This window comes from Sturnira hondurensis, unplaced genomic scaffold (genome assembly GCF_014824575.4).
Source record: "Sturnira hondurensis isolate 20B ecotype Veracruz unplaced genomic scaffold, ASM1482457v3 Scaffold0003693, whole genome shotgun sequence".
Classification (NCBI taxonomy): domain Eukaryota; kingdom Metazoa; phylum Chordata; class Mammalia; order Chiroptera; family Phyllostomidae; genus Sturnira; species Sturnira hondurensis.
Window position 1 is genome coordinate 5,065,722 of NW_028076324.1, and position 17,112 is coordinate 5,082,833.

Here is a 17,112-nt window from a genome sequence, read left to right on the forward strand (position 1 = left end):
TGATTGGAGACACTCTGTGTCCTTGTGTCTGGTTGGCGAGACCTGGGAACAGTTAGCATTCGAGATTGTTCAAGGTTGAGATGACAGTTAAGGTAGATGGATGAAGTGAAATGTGTCTCCGTTTTTCATTATCTGATAGGGCTAGCAATATGGCTAAGGTGGTATTAATTAAGGTACTGTGTGCATCCTTTCAAATGTTCTCACATGAGATATTTGAATATATGAGACAGTGAGAGCTGTTGCTTTCATTCTGATTTGGGAGTAGCATTGTGTGTGGGAACGTCAACTGGGAAAAATGACTTGGGAAGCTAGCAGGGCCCCGAGAGCACTTGGGGGAGAGGTGACACCTACGTTATTTGTCATCGGACCATTATACACCATACAGCCAAGGTGCTGATTCCAAATCAGCTACTTAGTTTTCCCTAAGGGACAGAATACCACTCTGTCAGCTGCCAAAAAAGGCAGAAAAAGCTAAAATCTGAAAATAAATTTATCCTCAAATTAAGTTGTCTTCAAAGCAACCTTGCATGAGCTTAACACTGTAAACAAAGCATGAGGCTTCTTCTCTGCAAAGCTCCACAGAGACTGACCTTAGTGTTCAGCCACCTGACTGTAACGTCCGGGAATACAGAGAGCTGTAGCTTCCCAGACAATCAAATTTAAATGCAAAAAACATTAATGAAGCATTAATGTATGTAAATCGTTGTGTGATTCATTGTAACACAACTGCTCCTGCCGTGAAGTATTTCCGAAGTCACGGCTTTCCCAATCGTCCCTTTATGTCTGTTTTGTTTTCTTGCTTCCTGATGCTAAATATCATACCATTTTTTAGAATATCAAGTGCTGAGAGCATTCCTAAGGAAAAGTGTTCTCTAAGGTAAACAGAATCCAGACCACTTAGGGCTTATTGATTTTATGATTAGTACTTACGATGCTGCTAAAAGCAGATAGGTTTCCAATACATATCTGAACCCTAAGAGGTCTTTTCCACCTCAGTCCATCTTCAGGAGCAGTGGGGAACTGGGTTTGCAGGCCATTACTAATGAAAACTCAAGTGGTCATTAGGGTCGCTCATCTGTGAAACACTGGCCTAAACTAATATAAAATGCCTTTATTTAACTCTAGTGAAAGAGAAGTCAGAGTGATGATCAGAGGAGCACAAGGGAACTTAAAACATTTAAAAGACTGCATCTCATCTCCATTGCTGGGGTTTTTGGTTTGTACCTGTAATATTTGCTTAGGGTTTGCTTCTTTTCCTAGATGAGACTGGTGTTAAAAGTGCTTTGATGATATCACCATTGGTATGCCTCACCACAAGTATCAGAATGGTAAATGATAAATGGTAAATGGTAAAAGTATTCACCGCCTGGTAGGCGTTGTTCTGGTATCACGCAACAAGATCTCTGTAATGAGAATTTATAAAGTAGGTTGAGAGTACAATAAAACTTGTTAATTCAGAGAGTGGCAATGCACCATTTGAGAGTCTTTACTTCCATGAATGATATGTGAATGGGTGGAAAGAGACCCTCCTGAAAAGGAGAGACACCCACCACGGCTAGAGTTGTCACTGGGTTTCAGGAGAGAATCTGCGACGAAAAAGGGCACCTTGAGGCAGAAGAGCAGGAAAAAGGGTACCTTGGGGAGGGTTTCAGAAGGGGTGTGTGTGTTTGGTGGGAAGCAGCACTGTGCAGTTGGGGGAATGTTAGGAGGAACTGAGGAGACGGTGTGCGGTAGACTGGAGGGGAGTCCAAGTGGGAGGTGTCACTATTATTAGGGAAATTAATACTCTAAAGAAGATGCAAAGTACAAGAGGAAGAGCACTTATGGAATCAAATTGATCATGTCCTGTCAAAGAAATAAAGCTTTAGTAATGTTCAACGGTTTTTTTTTTTCTTAAATATCTTCAGATTTTTGTTGTTGTTGTTGTTAAAGGATTGATTTGAATCGAAGTTTCCAATTTTGTCCTTAATAGGGCCGGTGGGAAAGTCAACAGGATGTATCGCAGATCGTGGTTTCCAGAGGAGCAGCCCCAGTCGCCCCAGCCCTCCCTGATGGTCCCCCAAATAACCATTCTCCTGACCCAGGTAAGTTTCATTTTTACTTGTTAATCACTGTCATGAAATTTGAACAGCTTTCAGAAATAGTTTAAATCAGGATGTCCTATCAGGTAACCACCACCCTACCAGTTCATGTCCATCTGGGATTTTCCCTTTGTCTCTACAGGTTAAATTACATTGAGTTTTGAAAGTCAAACTTGGCTTGCATTCCTGTGACAGATGCCCCTTGATCGTGACGTGTTCTCCTTTGTACCTGCTTTTCCCTTTGCTAGCGTTTTATGGATTTTTGTGTACGTGTCTACAGCGAATATCTGTCAGTACTTCTCTCATAATAATAATGTCTTTGATAGCTTTAGTGTCCTGATCCTGTTGGCCTCATAAAGCGACTTGGGAGATATTTTCTTATTTTTTTTCTCAAAGTTTTTGTAAGTATGGTGTTACTTCTTCCCTAAATGTTGGACAGGATTCACCAAGGACATTCTTTGGGCTTGAAATTTTCTCTGTGGGAAGATTTGAAATTATGACTTCACTTTCTTTAATACAGGGTTGCTTAATTTTTTGTCATTTCCTTCTGAGTCCATTTTCAGAAGTTGCATTTTTCAAGGATTTTCCTATTTCATCTAAATTATTAAATTTGTTAATAAATGTTTCAGTGTTCTCTTATTGCCCCTTTAATATTTATAAGATCTATGATTTTTATTCTCCTATAGATAATTTTTGTTTTCTTTTCGTTTTTCTTGAATACTTTGAGATACGTTTATCAGTGTTCATAGTCTTCTCACAGAACTAAATTTTGGTTTTATTTTCTGTTTCATTGATTTCTATTATTTCTTCATTTCACCGATTTTGGCATGCTGGGCTTTTATTATCATTATATTCAAAATATTTTCTGGTTTCCCTCTGATTTATTTTCTGAGCCATGGATTATTGAGCATGTTCATTTATTTTCATATACTGGGGGAGTCTTATTGGTTTCTCATTTAATATCATAACTAGAGAATAAACTCCTTAATATTTCAGCCATTTGAGATTTTTTGAGACTGTTCTATCCTGTGAACATTCTATTTATACTTGAAAAGAACGTCTCTTCTGTTTCAGGGCATTGTGTTCTGGATAGCAATTAGGTCAAAGTGGTTGATAATCTCAAATCTCCATCCTTATTGATTTTTTTTATTCTATCAATCACTAAGCAGAGGTATTGAATCTCCAAATATGATTGTGAAAATTATCTGTTTTTTAATCGCAGAAATGGAGATCACATGGAGGGTTGTCATTGGGGAGGGGAGGGGAGAGGGGAGAATGGGGTAAAGGCACAGGGAATAAGCATAAATGGTAGGTACAAAACAGACAGGGGGAGGTTAAGAATAGTATAGGAAATGGAGAAACCAAAGAACTTACACACATGACCCATGGACATGAACTAAAGGGGTGGATTGCTGGAGGGAAGAGGATACCAGGTAGAAGGGGCAGAGGGGGAAAAAGTGGGACAAGTGTAATAAAATGTACTTAAAAAAAAGAAAATTGTATGTTTTCCCTTTCATTATTTCAGTTTTTGCATCATTCACTCAAAAATGCTGTTATTAGGTATACACTCATTAGGATTGTAATTTTTTCCTAGAAGAAGCAACATTTCTCATTATGAAATGTCCCTGTAGACCTTTGGTAATAAATACTTTGAAATATGTCTTGCTTGATATTAGTACAGCCACATCAACTTTCCCTTGCTTGTTGTTTGCATGGGTGTATCTTTTTCTCAGTTTTTAAAATTTTAGCGTATATTTGTCTTTAAATTAAAAATGATTGTTTGTAGAGAGTGTACATTTAGGACTAGCTATTATTTTAAATACACTCTGACAATTTCTGCCTTTTAATTATTTTACATGTTTAGTTATTTTACATCTAACATTATTGTTATATCTGCCATGTTGGTATTGGTTTCTATTTAGCCTGTTTTTTTCCACTGTGACTTCCTTTTTGCCTTCTTTTTAATTGAAAAATGTTTTAGACAATTCCATATTCTAACCACTAAGGTGTACACCTGAAACTAATACAAAATAATATTGAATGTAAACTGTAATTGAAAAATAAAAAAGAAAGAAACTGAGTGGGGAAGGATGGAGCTTTGTACAGGCCCTCATAATTATAAATAAACTAGTAATTCCTAGGAAAAGAAAAGAAAAATATTTTTTAGTGTTTGATTTTATTTCCTCTTTTGGCTTTTGGGTATTCCTATATTTGTTTGTTCACTTATAAGGGTACAATGTTTTATCATTTATAAGCTGAATTAGATTTTCCTAAAAATTTAGTTTTATCCACTAAGGGGAAAGAAATCTCATATCATAGGCAATTATCTGCACATCTGATCCCAGCCTTTGAGCAGGTGAGAGCAGGTTAAGAGCAGGTAAGAGCAAGTGAGAAGGCGGTTGGTTCAGGACCTCTGTTCCTCCCTTGTAAAAACAACTTCACACTACTCTCTTCCTCAGAGGTCAGTTTCATCAGTTTCATGCAGGAAATAGCATGAAACTCTAAAGTTGAATAAGACATAGTCCCTGACTTTGAAGAGTTTAAAGTCTAGATGGTGGAGTGGTGCATGTGTGTGTCATCAGTTACGTGATTTAAAAATGAAAAACCCCGTTTTATTCCAGGGCAGAAGTTAGTGCTTAAACTAGTTAGTGGCAAGGACTGGGGCTGGATTACCCTCTGCATACTAACAGGGGCACTAGGGATTAGAAAATTTTAGAAGTTACCCCACTTGCTTCTCCTCAATTAGAAAAGGAAACCCCAACATGTTTGAGGGTAATTGTAATAATGCTGGGTTTTTAATATTAATTTTTAGAAGATAACCTTTTTTGATTTCTGTTGTTAGATTTGCTTACAAATGATATACGTCAAGTTTACAATAAAGAAAATGTCTATGTAATTGTTTTTGCCTTATCTCTTTTCCTTCCCATGTTTTTGGCAGGACTTAGTAGCCTAGCAGCCTCCTACTTGAATCCAGTAAAATCCTTGGTGCCGCAGATGCCAAAGCTCCTGAAGTCTCTCTTCCCCGTCCGCGATGAGAAAAGGGGCAGACAGCCATCTCCCCGTGCACAGCAGGTAAGGCTCGGCGGGAGCCGCAGTGGACCTTCTCCGTAGCGGGTTGCCGGCAGAGGGCTGCTCTGGCTGCCGCCCTGGAGCTGGTGGCAGCCATGAGGGCATTGGGACTGGCCTTTTAGACCTGGTAACAGCTTGTGATAATTTCCCTTCCCCTCTCTTCAGAGATAACAGAGCTGTTTAAATGTATTGACACTCGCAATCCTTTTTGCTTTTAAAAAATGCCAAGTACACTACTAATGTGATTTATGGTAATATCACTTAGAGCAACAATAGTAAAATTTATGAAGTGCACTTAGTGTTGCTTGTGTATTGCCAAACAGAAAATGTAATTCTATTTTTAATTCTTGATTTCATTTCTTATTTCAAACAATTTTCTATTATTACTGTCCTTGCCACTCAACCTCTCTTTCCCCTACTTACCTGTTCTTTCACTTAATATATTAAAAGTGATCATTTGTCTTATTTCCCCCTTTTCTGTAAAACCCAACTCAGCCTTGGGATAAGTTTTAGAGAAAATGTCAAAGGGCTTTCCAAACAATCAGGAAACCCCTGTTCTTCGGAGATGGTGAATAGGAGATGGAAATGCAGTATCTAGACTTACGTAGGTGTGAATTCAGCAGAAAATGATAAATGAGGATTTATTTATACTCATTCAAAAACATATACAGTGCAAGTTCAGCTGTTGAAACAGGTCTTTTGACATCAGCTCCTCTACAGTCGTCCAAGTGACAGAAATGCAGCTGGGTCCTTGTCTGAGACTTTAACCATGGAAAAGAATTTTCTGAGTGGATGAATGCAGGGCCAGGGGTGGTGGTGGTAGTTCCGTAAGGCCGCGTGTGGACGTGGAATTTTCCAGTCTGGTGTGATGCGAGCGTGCACATACGTATCCATGCACACATACTGGGTGAACAAATGAGACACTGAGATTTTGGAAATGTTTACAATCAGGCGCACAGTAGGTACTTGACAAATACCACAGTGAATCTGTGACCAAGAGAGCTAAAAGGAATATCAAATCTGATACTAAGTGGGGTTGGGGTAGGCAAAAATGTTTTTTCCAGGCGTTTGTTATATAGACTGTTCTGTTCTAAACTCCCACATCGTTATTTTGCGAAGTATGATTAATGGACTGTTTCAGAATTTGCATAGTAACTTGTTTTTAAAGATTTTATTTATTTTTAGAGAGAGAGGAAGGGAGGGAGGAAGAAAGGGAGAGAAACACGGACCTTGCATGCCCCTAGCTGGAAGACCTGGCCCACAGCCCAGGCATGTGCCCTGACTGAGAGTCAAACCAGCGACCCTTTGGTTCACAGGCCGGCACTCAACCCACTGAACCACACCAGCCAGGGCTCCATGGTAACTTTTTTTTAAGAAGGTGACTAAAAAAGTATATATAGCCTGATCTCAACCTGTACCTCGCCTGGGATGCCTTATAATCTGCCTTTATAAGCAGCCAAGGTGATTCATATTCACTTTAAAGTTTGATAACTACCATTTTTATATTGCTATTTGGTGAAGACAGAGTTAATATATATTAAAGGAAATTGGAATGGCATTAGAAGTCATTGAATTAGTCTACTATAGTTATAATTATTTTTTTAAACTACTTTGAGGTTTTTTTTCACTCGAGTTTTTGGTGTAACAAGTCAGATCACCTGCTACAATAAGTAATTATTTTTACCTTTTGACAATAGGCAATTGTTTCTTTTAATAGAACAATAATGTGTTAGAAACACATTCAGAACAATCTAGTGATTGGAGGATAACTGTAATTTGTAATGTCCAATTTAAGACAGTTAATCTTGCACTATTTTAGAATATCTTAGAGCAGCATTTACCCATTCAGCTTATTGTTTGAGCACATATGAGCAAAGCTATTGGGGAAGTGGTCCTGAGTGTTTTATATTGTATAAGTAAATGAAAAGATAAGTACAAAACTGGAATTAACGAAGATGCCCCGTAGTAGAGCTAAAATGTTCCAACTGGTTTGCGAACCACCCACTCCACTGGAGGAACTTTTCTTAAGGTCACCAGGGAGCTACATCTTCCCTGCAGTGTCCCTGTCCCCATCTGACGTGATCTTGCAGCGACAACATTCTCGAGACATTTGCACCCCAAGGTTTTATTCAGCGCCATGGCAGGTGCCAGCTCTCCTGCTGACTGCTTGGTCCCTTCTGATCGCCTGTCCAGGTCCGTGTGTCCTGGCAGCCATACTAGGTGCCCCAGAGCTCTGTCCTGGGCCCTCTTTTTCCTTTTCTTTCTGAACCTAATTCTTTCCTTGGGTAATGTCATTCAGTTCCATGACTTTGACTGTTTATACACTGACAGTGCTCACATTTCTTCCTCCACCCCAGCCCGCACTCTGGCTTTGTGGATCTTCCTGGCCATTCAGCTTTTCTACTTACATGTCAGGCACTCACATTTCACAAGTCCAAACGTTACTGTCTGTTTAAGCTCACAAGTCTGCCGACTCCCAACACAGAATGCTTACTGAAAAACACGGCCATCTCAGTATGTAGTGTAAACATCCACTAGTCGCTTACATCTCACGAGTGGGGCGTCAGTGAACATTGCCTACACACGCTTCCAGTCGGTTCCTCCTGACCATGTCCATTTCCCATCGCTCACCCTGCCACTCCCCTCTCTGGACTGTTGCAGCTGCTACCTCTTGGGCTGCCCTGCCACTCAGTTACGAAGTAGCCAGAGTGACCTTCAAAGCCTTACAGTTCATGGCTTGAAACCTTCCACTGTTTATCACTAAAACTGAATAAAATCTAAATTCCTTACTCTGTTTGACAGCAACCTATATGATGTGGTCCCTGATATTTATTTACTCTTATTCCCTTTATTTGCCTCTTTGTTCACCATACTAAGCCATATTTCATTTGTTTGTTTTTAATCCAGCAATGTATGAAGCTCCTTTTGGTCTTAAGAGTTTTTTCCTTCCACTTGGATTGTGTTTTCCCAAGTCTTTGCATGGCTTCTAGGTCCAAGAGTGTTTCACTACTAGAGTGGCCAAGAAAGGCTGCTCTAAGGAAGTACCTTTGAGGTTGGAGTGGCCCTGGCAGACCAAACTGAACCAACAGCCTCCACCGCCCACAGTGCACTGTTACCCTACTGTACGTGTTCCTTGAGAGTCACTGTTGTGTCCCTGTGTTCATTATCTCCCCTCTGGAATGTGATACTTGAGGGCAGGGCATGTCAACAACAAAACATATGTGAGGTAACTGACTACGACCTATATACAGATTGTAGTGGGTAGTTAGCATGGACAGTGGTACATGTGTCATACAATGGTACGGACTGTGTTTACATTGGAGGTGAGAGTGTCACATCTGAGTGGGAATTTGAGATACAAGACGTACTGATGAACTTTCTTTCCCAGACTGATGTACAGTTCCGCTGAAAAACCACTCCTAGAACTGGGACACTGTGGCTTATCATTTGGGGTTTAGGTGATCAAAGATGTTTATGTTCATCTCAGTTTGTGACTATCTCTGCTAAAGCTCTAAGAGGAATAAATGATAATTTTAAATGGCAGTAGGAATATAGAGGTTCCATTACTTGGGCCACTTTCAATATGCTTTAAGTTCTTATACCTGAATGGTATTTATTTTTTTATGCTTGGAAATGCAACACTTTATGCCAGCGAATTTCAAAATAACAGTGAAAAGAACAGTGTGGTATTGGCTGCTTTAGTATTGCCCATTTTTTTACTCTAATGGCACCCCGCTCACTTGGAAATTGGACTTGAAACCTAAAAGCTGAGGTTCTTACTTCTCTTTGATAACCCAGCCTCCCCTCCTCATGGAGCCGCCCAGTCTTCTAGGGAGAACTGTGGCTTATTCCCCATGAGTTTGTGCCTCCGCGTTTCTCTACCAGGAGTCAAAGGGAGTGGAGAGGGAGGTTCTGTGATCTCCTAGGCTTACTCCGGACTTTGCAGTTCTGGAGTAACCGGCTCTGTCTCATAATAGTGCTTTCTCACTCTTCAGTAGTCTTGTCAGGGCCTCGCTTAAAGCGGAAGAGACCAGAAGTGATACAGTAGCCACTGTGCTGGAAAGTAGTACAACTATTATCTTCCTCTCCTCAATAATGTACTTTACCAAAGTAGCAGGTGATTATGCATGCTCTCTTTTTTTAAAGGCAAGCATTATTATTGAGCCCTGGCCAGGTAGTTCAGTTAGTAGCTAAAACGTGTAGGTTTTAGAGTAACATCAAGACAGAACTCAGGAAAATAGAAATCAGTGCATATACCTAAAAATAGAAATTAGAATCTGAGTCAATTTTATAGTATAGGAAGGGATAAATACTGATACTAATATTGCATGACATAATAAATAAGATAATAAATAATATTGTTTAGATTTATAATGTGAAACAATGCACACAAACCCCCCAAAGCCCCAAAGTGGTTTGAGCATCAACAAAGACATTATGTGGTGCCCAAAGAGACTGCATTTGATAGCACATTCTTATTTCTACCCTACCTGCAACTTTCTCTTTTCATCAAGTTTCAAACCATTTCTCTCTCCGTTTCCCACCTAACTATGGTGAAAGCCATTAAAACTTCTTCTTTTTCCTGTTTCTGTCCAAGTTTAGTTTGGAGACTTAACACTCCTCTGCAACAGTAACAATACTGAAAAACACCAACCCACCTAAATAAACACTACCTGTGGGTTCTCTCTGGCATAATTGACCACGCTTAGATTATTGCACTTGGTTCTGGATATGTTATTAGTAGAAATACATCGACCAATTGGGGTGATTTCAGAGAATAATGTCAGAAATGATTTATGAGGGAAGATTAAAGGAGTTATTTATAGTTGGACCAAACAGTGACGGAGAGAGCTGACTGTGTAAGCATTCACGGCAGAGCAGCAGCGAAGGCGGGGAAGGACCGGGTAAGGCTGGCTTCTGAAGCAGAGGCGTGAAAGGCACAGAATGGCAGAAATGAAATTAATGGAGGGAACGGTCCCAACTATGAATAAATACAACGACTTATAGATAGGTAGCAGGGTACTCTCCTTAAAAAACCATGGGATTTCTGTCACTTCTATTTTTAAAAAGTAAGATTTTGAGCATGTAAAAATAGTCTGATTAAGAACCAAGGAATAGAATAAGTCCTGTTCCACTCATTCCTCATATTTTTCTTGTTAGCTTAGGTGGAGGAGATGCAGAAGTTGTATAATGAAGGAATGATTATTATCAAAAATGTACTTTTAATCAGAGTGTCCTTGACATTTTCAAACAAGAATGTTCAGTCCCTCCTTCATGCAAAGATACAAGCACGGTGAAACTCTAATGAAAAGATTAATGTTTATTAACTTGTTCTTTGGAATCAGCAGGTTCTCAGATCAAGATGCTACAATTTGGGAGCATTATATTTCAGTGTTTGAAAAGACTCATGGATCTTTTCTTGTAAGGTAGGAGTTAATGGTTTATTCAGAAGATTTAGAAACAAAGATTCTAATATTTCACAAAGTCTTTTGCTTTGACCATATTTGTAAAGACTTAGGTCTCTCATTTTTATGGAGATTTGTTTTCATTTGTAATCAATTTCTGTCTGAGTCCCAGAAACACAAAGACACTGCACTGGAGGAGGTGACAGCTGACAAAATTGCTGTCTTTGGCCTTCTGATGCAAGTTTTAGTAACTAATCTGGAAAATAATGAACTGCAATTAATGAAATCTGTACTCATACTCAAGTGTGTTTCTCAGACAGCACATACAATAATTGAAAGAACTTCCTGCTCTCTAATTAGTTAGATTGAATTAATTTGGTGTAATAGCTTTCTTCATGTATCTAGGAGTTTGTGTTCAGAGGAAGCTATTTATGTAACTCAAACTTAGGGATTCCAAATGGCCTATTTGGTTCATCTGGGGAATTAAAGAGTTAATGCTCAGATTCAACATCCGCCACCAAAAGCACAGTCACATTTCTGGCCTATCTTTGGTCCACTGTCTGCCCCTTTCCAGTGTCCTGCCCTTTGCCTAAGCTGGCCTCGTCAGCCACAGGGAGTTTGCTCCAGAGTCCCAGGGCTTCCGGGTAGGCGATGGACGAGCCTCGAGGAGGGAGAGCAGCACCCTGCCCCTCTGTGGTGCTAATTAAAAGGACGCTTGTCCAGTTAGTCCATCTTTCACGTCAGTGGTCCATCCACATAGAAACTGGGAAAAAAGAAAACAGTAACTGGTCCTTCCCTCATGCACGAAAATGCCATTTTAGACTACTCGTATCGCGCTCCCTTGATGAGGGAACCTCGTAAATGCCTGTCCCTGTGTCTTGATTAAGGGTTCATCATCTTCACTAACTAAAGCTACAAAAAGAATCTAGCCTTGTTTCTAGCCTTTGGTTTTTCTTAATTATTCAGGTTCTTGAACAAATAATGCACATTTTCGTAATTTAGTGCCCCATGTAGTAAACATAGTTGGTTATGGTGCACTGGGGCGCCTGTGCTAGGGAACGGGGAGGTGTGGCAGAGCTTCTGGAGCACAGGCTGCTAGTGCAGTCTGAGGCAGGTGATTTCTGTGCAGCTGCTCCAGGGGGAATTCTTAGGCACTTGTTCTACTGATAGAAGACACTTGTCTCTGTTTCAGTTTTCCCAAATCGTATTTTGCTGTCTTGGCCCCAGAAATGTATGGGTAGTGTATTGACATACTTAGAATCTCTGAGCTGACCAAGTTGTTTTCAGAATCAGAGTTAGTAGCAGATCTGAAGAATAATGAAAATAAGACAGTTTCTGAAGCTGGTTGTAGTCATTTTTTTCAGAAATTGGCATCGTGTGGCTTTTGTATGATTCTGTAGATCAGGGATTGGCAGGCTTTTCTGTGAAGGGCCAGGTAGTATTCTCAGCTTTGCAGGCTGTACAGTCTCTGTCAGTACTAACCGTAGACAGTGCTAAACAAATCAGTCTGGTTGCGTTCCAGCAAAACTTGATTTCTAATGCTGAAATTTGAATTCATGCAATTTTTACATGTCACAAAGTATTGTTTTATTTCAATAATTTAAAAATATAAAGACTATTTTTAACCGAATAACCCAGATTCCGGCCAAGATGGAGGTGTAGGTAGAAACCATTCACTTCCTCACACAGCCAAAAGGAGAATTATAACCAATCTAAAATTCATAAACAACCAGAAGTGCCAGAAAACCAAACTGCATGGAACTCAGACAACAAAGGAATTAAAGAAACAGTTAACCAAATCAACCAGACCATTAAGACAGATATACGGACAGAACTGGTGGCAAGGGGGTGGACTGAGTGGGCGGGGCTGGCTGAACAGAAACTGAGACTCAGAGTTGACTGTGGACTACAGCGGTTGCGGCGGGGCGCGGGGGGGGGGGGNGGGGGGGGGGGGGGGGGGGGGGGGGGGGGGGGGGGGGGGGGGGGGGGGGCGGAGAAACTCCCAGTGTCACACGAGGGTTCGGGTTCGTCGGAAAGTGGGGCTAGAGCCCAGCAATCAAGCTGCATTGTTCCCTCTCTGACCCCTCCCCCACAGGCAGCTCCGAAGTGCAGCAAGGAGAGTTGCCCCGCCCAGGTGAATACCTAAGGCCTCCTCCCCCTTATAATGTGACAGGTGTGCTAAGACAAAGAAATAGGGCCCAAATGAAAGAACAGCGAAACTCCAGAATGAGAGCTAAGTGATGAGGGGAAAATGCTAGCCTATCTGATGGAGAGTTCAAAGCGCTGGTAATCAAAATGTTCACAGAACTGATTGATCTTGGTCACAAATGAAAGAACAAGTGAAGGATACCCAAAGTGAAATAAAGCAAAATATTTCAGGGAACCAACAATGACAGGAAGGAAACCAGGACTCAAATCAATGATTTGGAATAAAAGGAAGAAATACACATCCAACCAGAACAGAGCAAAGAAACAAGAATTCAAAAAAATAAAGAGAGGCTTAGGAACATCTGGGACAACCTGAAATGTTCCAATATTCGAATTATAGGGGTGCCGGAAGGAGAACAATAGCAAGAAATTGAAAATTTATTTGAACAAATAATGAAGGAAAACTTCCCCAATCTGGCAAAGAAAATAGACTTACAAGAAGTCCAGGAAGCCCAGAGCATCCCAAAGAAGTGGACGCAAAGAGAAATACACCAAGGCACATCATCATTAAGTTACCCAAGATTAAAGATAGAGAATCTTAAATGCAGCAATAGGAAAGGGGAGAGTTACCTACAAAGTGTGCATAAGACTAACAGCTGATTTCTCAAAAGAGACCTTGCAGGCAAGAAGGGGCTGGAAAGAAGTATTCCTAGTCATGAAAGGCAAGGACCTACAGCCAAGATTCTTCTATTCAGAAAAGCTATCCTTTAGAATGGAAGAGCAGATAAAGTGCTTCCCAGATAAGGTGAAGTTAAAGGAGTTCATCATCACCAAGCCCTTATTGTATGAAATTTTAAAGGGACTTATCTAAGAAATTGAAGAAGATCAAAAACAATGAACAGTAAAATGAGAACAAAGTCACAACTATCAACAAATGAATTTAAAATTAAAACAACTAAGCAAACAGCTAGAACAGGAACAGAATCAGAGAAATGGACATCACATGGAGGGTTTTCATGGGGGAAAGTGGGGGAAAAACATAAAGGGAATAAGAAGCATAATTGGTAGGCATAAAGTGGGTGGGGAGCCCTGGCTGGCGTAGCTCAGTGGATTGAACGCGGGCCTGCGAACCACACGATCGCGGTTCGATTCCCAGTCAGGGCACATGCCTGGGTTGCAGGCCAGTCCCCAGCAGGGGACTCACGAGAGGCAACCATACATTGATCTTTCTCTCCTCCCTTCCCCTCTAAAGATAAATAAAATATTTTTTAAAATGGGTGGGGAAAGGTCAAAAATGGCATGAGAAACAGAATTCAAAGAACTTTTATGTACAACCGATGGACATGAACTGGGGGGATGGCATGTAGGAGGGTTGGGGCTTGCAGGGCTGAGGTGGCATAAAGGGGGGAAATTGGGAAAACCGTAATAGCATAATCAATAACATAAACTTTAAAAAACAAACATTTTTAGGTGATACAGCATGCTGAGCTGGTGACAGTCTAGATTTAGACCCTGTTTTTAAGTTTTTAGATTAACAGATATTCTGTGTTTTAAGTAAACATCCTTTATTCTTCATGAACATTTGAAAAAATGAATAGCCATTATTTTGGATGAAGTGAATATTACATTCATATAAATATTTATATAAGTTTTAATAATTATCATGTAGAAGCCTAAAAAGTAAACTAGGCTCTGGCCGGTGTGGCTCAGTAGGTTGAGTGATGGCTTGTGAACCAGTTCAGTTCCCAGTCAGGGCACGTGCCTGGGCTGCGGGCCAGGCCCCCAGTGGAGGGTGTGCGAGAGGCAACTGCACATCGATGTTTTCCTCTCCTTCTCTCTCCTTTCTCCTCTCTAAAAATAAACAAATCTTAGGAAAAAAATAAAAAGGGAACTAGCTACATTTTAAAAATATGAAACTATATTTTCTGACAACTCCAGAAATATTAGTACTTAAATTTTTCTCTATGTAAAACCTCTAATAACTTGAATGAATACATATATGGTGAAATAAAAAGTCGATTTGCACAGTCTCATTCACTTTGTATACACTGATAAAATTGTTTACTTGCTGATAGGAGAAATGGGTCTCTCAGTTATTTTGTGTAATTAAAATTGAGTAGGAGTGTCAGATGTTAGGCCCTGAGTGCCTGTATCTGAGGAGCGTGGGGACTGTGCTCAGTTTGCTCCCACTGTGTCCCCAGCTCCTGGCACAATCTTTGGAATGTGGGAGGCACCCAGAACATGTTTGTGAACAGGTAAATTAGTAACACCTAGGGCTCTGTGTTTGAAAGAAAATGGAATTAACGTTGTGTCCTGAATGGCTTTGGTACAGCTCAACACAAGTAGAAACTTTAAATTGTTTTATATCAGATAGAATTGTTGATTGTGTAAAAATGTGTTTATAGTAGGCCCACCCAGAACTGTCTTGGGAGACAACACAAAGAGCCCTAATGAGTAGGAGAACCGCGGTGCTTGGCAGAGGGCTGGCCACTCACGGTGCGCCGGGGCTGCCACAGGCGTCGGCTCAGAACAGTGCCGGGGTGGGTCCATGGTGTCTGACAGGAACAGGATGGAAATCGTTGGTGTCCTTTTAAATTCTTTAGCAGCTTCATTTAAAAATGTAAGGAGAAACAGGTCATATTAATTTAATAATATAACTTACTTAACCCGTACATTCAGAATATGGCCATTTCTTCCTGTAATCAGCATTAAAGCGCTTAATGAGATGTTCCCATCTTCTGTACAGTCCTCGAAATCAGGTGTGTGTTTTACATTTCTAGCACATCTTAATTCAGACACTAAATTTTTGTCGGAAATACTTGATCTGCATTTAGAGTTCACAAGGCTGAAAAAAATAGATCTGCATGCCAAAGCTGTTCCAAACATAAAGGCACTTTAATTTCAAAATTTACATATTATCAATTAAAATTAAGTAAAATAAGAACTTCACTTCCTCGGTCACACTGGCTGCATCTCAAGGGCTCAGTAGCTACATGTGGCTGGTGGCCCCATGTCAAACGGGCAGAGTCGGAGGGAGGTGTTAGGCCGTGAGTCAGGCGTGAAGGTAAACTAGGCTCAGGTGGGCTTCTGGTCTGAGGGCGCAGAGCCCAGTGAGTTGGCACAGCTGAGGTTTGTATTCAGGAAGCACAATTAATGCGAAGTTGTGATCTTTAGAGGTTTTTCCTGGATTTGATTAAAAATCACAGAGTGGTTATTGAACAAATCTGTAAAGGATGTGAAGGCAGGACCGGCAAACCTGGGGAATAGACAGAGTAGCCCCTGTCTGTACTCCCTTTCTTGCCCATTTCCTTTCTGAAAAATTGCCTGCAGGCAGTGGGGCGTCACTGACAGCTTTAAAGCAGGGAAGTGACACAGTCTGGTGTGTGTTTGGGAAGGTTTCTCTGGCTGCAGTTCCAAAGGTGGATTTGAGAAAGATAAAACTGGAAGACTATTCAAGTGACGTAAAAACCTAATGAGGAATGATAATCTTGTTCAGAAAAATTAAGTCACCTTTCCATGCTTGACACATCAGTGCTTTAATGTCACCAGTTTAAAGGGGCACGTGGCAGGTAGGGTAACAGTGTCTGGCGGTGACCAGCTGGTGGCCACCCATGCCCTCGCTGGCTGGCCACGCTTAGAGAATTCTTGTGGACCTGGACTGGAGTACCACCTCCCAGAGGAGGGTCACCTCTACACAAACAAAGACCAATGGGTCAATTCAAGTACTGTTCGTTTAAATTAAGAAATACAACTGCATGATGGACAGAAGTGCATCATGGCAGACACACTCTTACCCAGCTCACCCTGGAAAGCAGTGTGTACATCCAAAGGCCTCCCTGTGGGTGATGTGAGAACCCGTCGTGGCCTCAGGTGCTGGGGCTGGGAGCGCCCTCTCTGGACCGCAGCAAGGCGCTTGCCTGCCTTCCTCCGGAGACTTTCCAGTTCCCGTGCTTCCAGCCCCACCCCCTGCCTCTGATTAACATAACCTGTAAAAAATATGCTTATATTGACTCAGTATTGTAAGTGTTGATTTTTAGGTAATTGTACTTGGCTGATTTTATTATTTTATCTGAATATACTAGAAGATTAGGAAGCACTTTGTTTTTATGTACTGCCCCTGTTTGGGTTTGTTTCTTACATTTTTCTCAGTTTATTCTCAGCATAAAAATCAGAGTGTAGCAAAAGTAAATTTTACATCTCTTGTATACTCCTATGCTTGGATATAAATGATTGGTTAGAGTTTTTTAAAAATGTAGGGAATCATATTAACTTAGGAACCATTCAAAAATGACATTTAAGAATTTATCAAATTCAGGCTAAGGGGTGATTATTAAGAAAGGTTCAAAGTGATTATTTTTGGCTTCAGCTGATAGTTCTTCTCCCCTCTGTCTACACTTGTGCCCAAACTC

At 40.7% G+C, this 17,112-nt stretch overlaps 1 protein-coding gene across 2 annotated transcripts in view; it reads left to right on the plus strand.

Moving 5' to 3' along the window:
- The window catches only part of KIF13B (kinesin family member 13B), a 175,865-nt gene that overhangs the window by 144,552 nt on the left and 14,201 nt on the right, over positions 1-17,112 (plus strand). For both annotated transcript variants that reach the window (XM_037042195.1, XM_037042196.1), the window contains exons 36-37: positions 1,973-2,084; positions 5,020-5,153. In XM_037042195.1, coding sequence (XP_036898090.1) covers positions 1,973-2,084; positions 5,020-5,153 — 246 coding nt within the window. The remainder of the gene's footprint in view (positions 1-1,972; positions 2,085-5,019; positions 5,154-17,112) is intronic.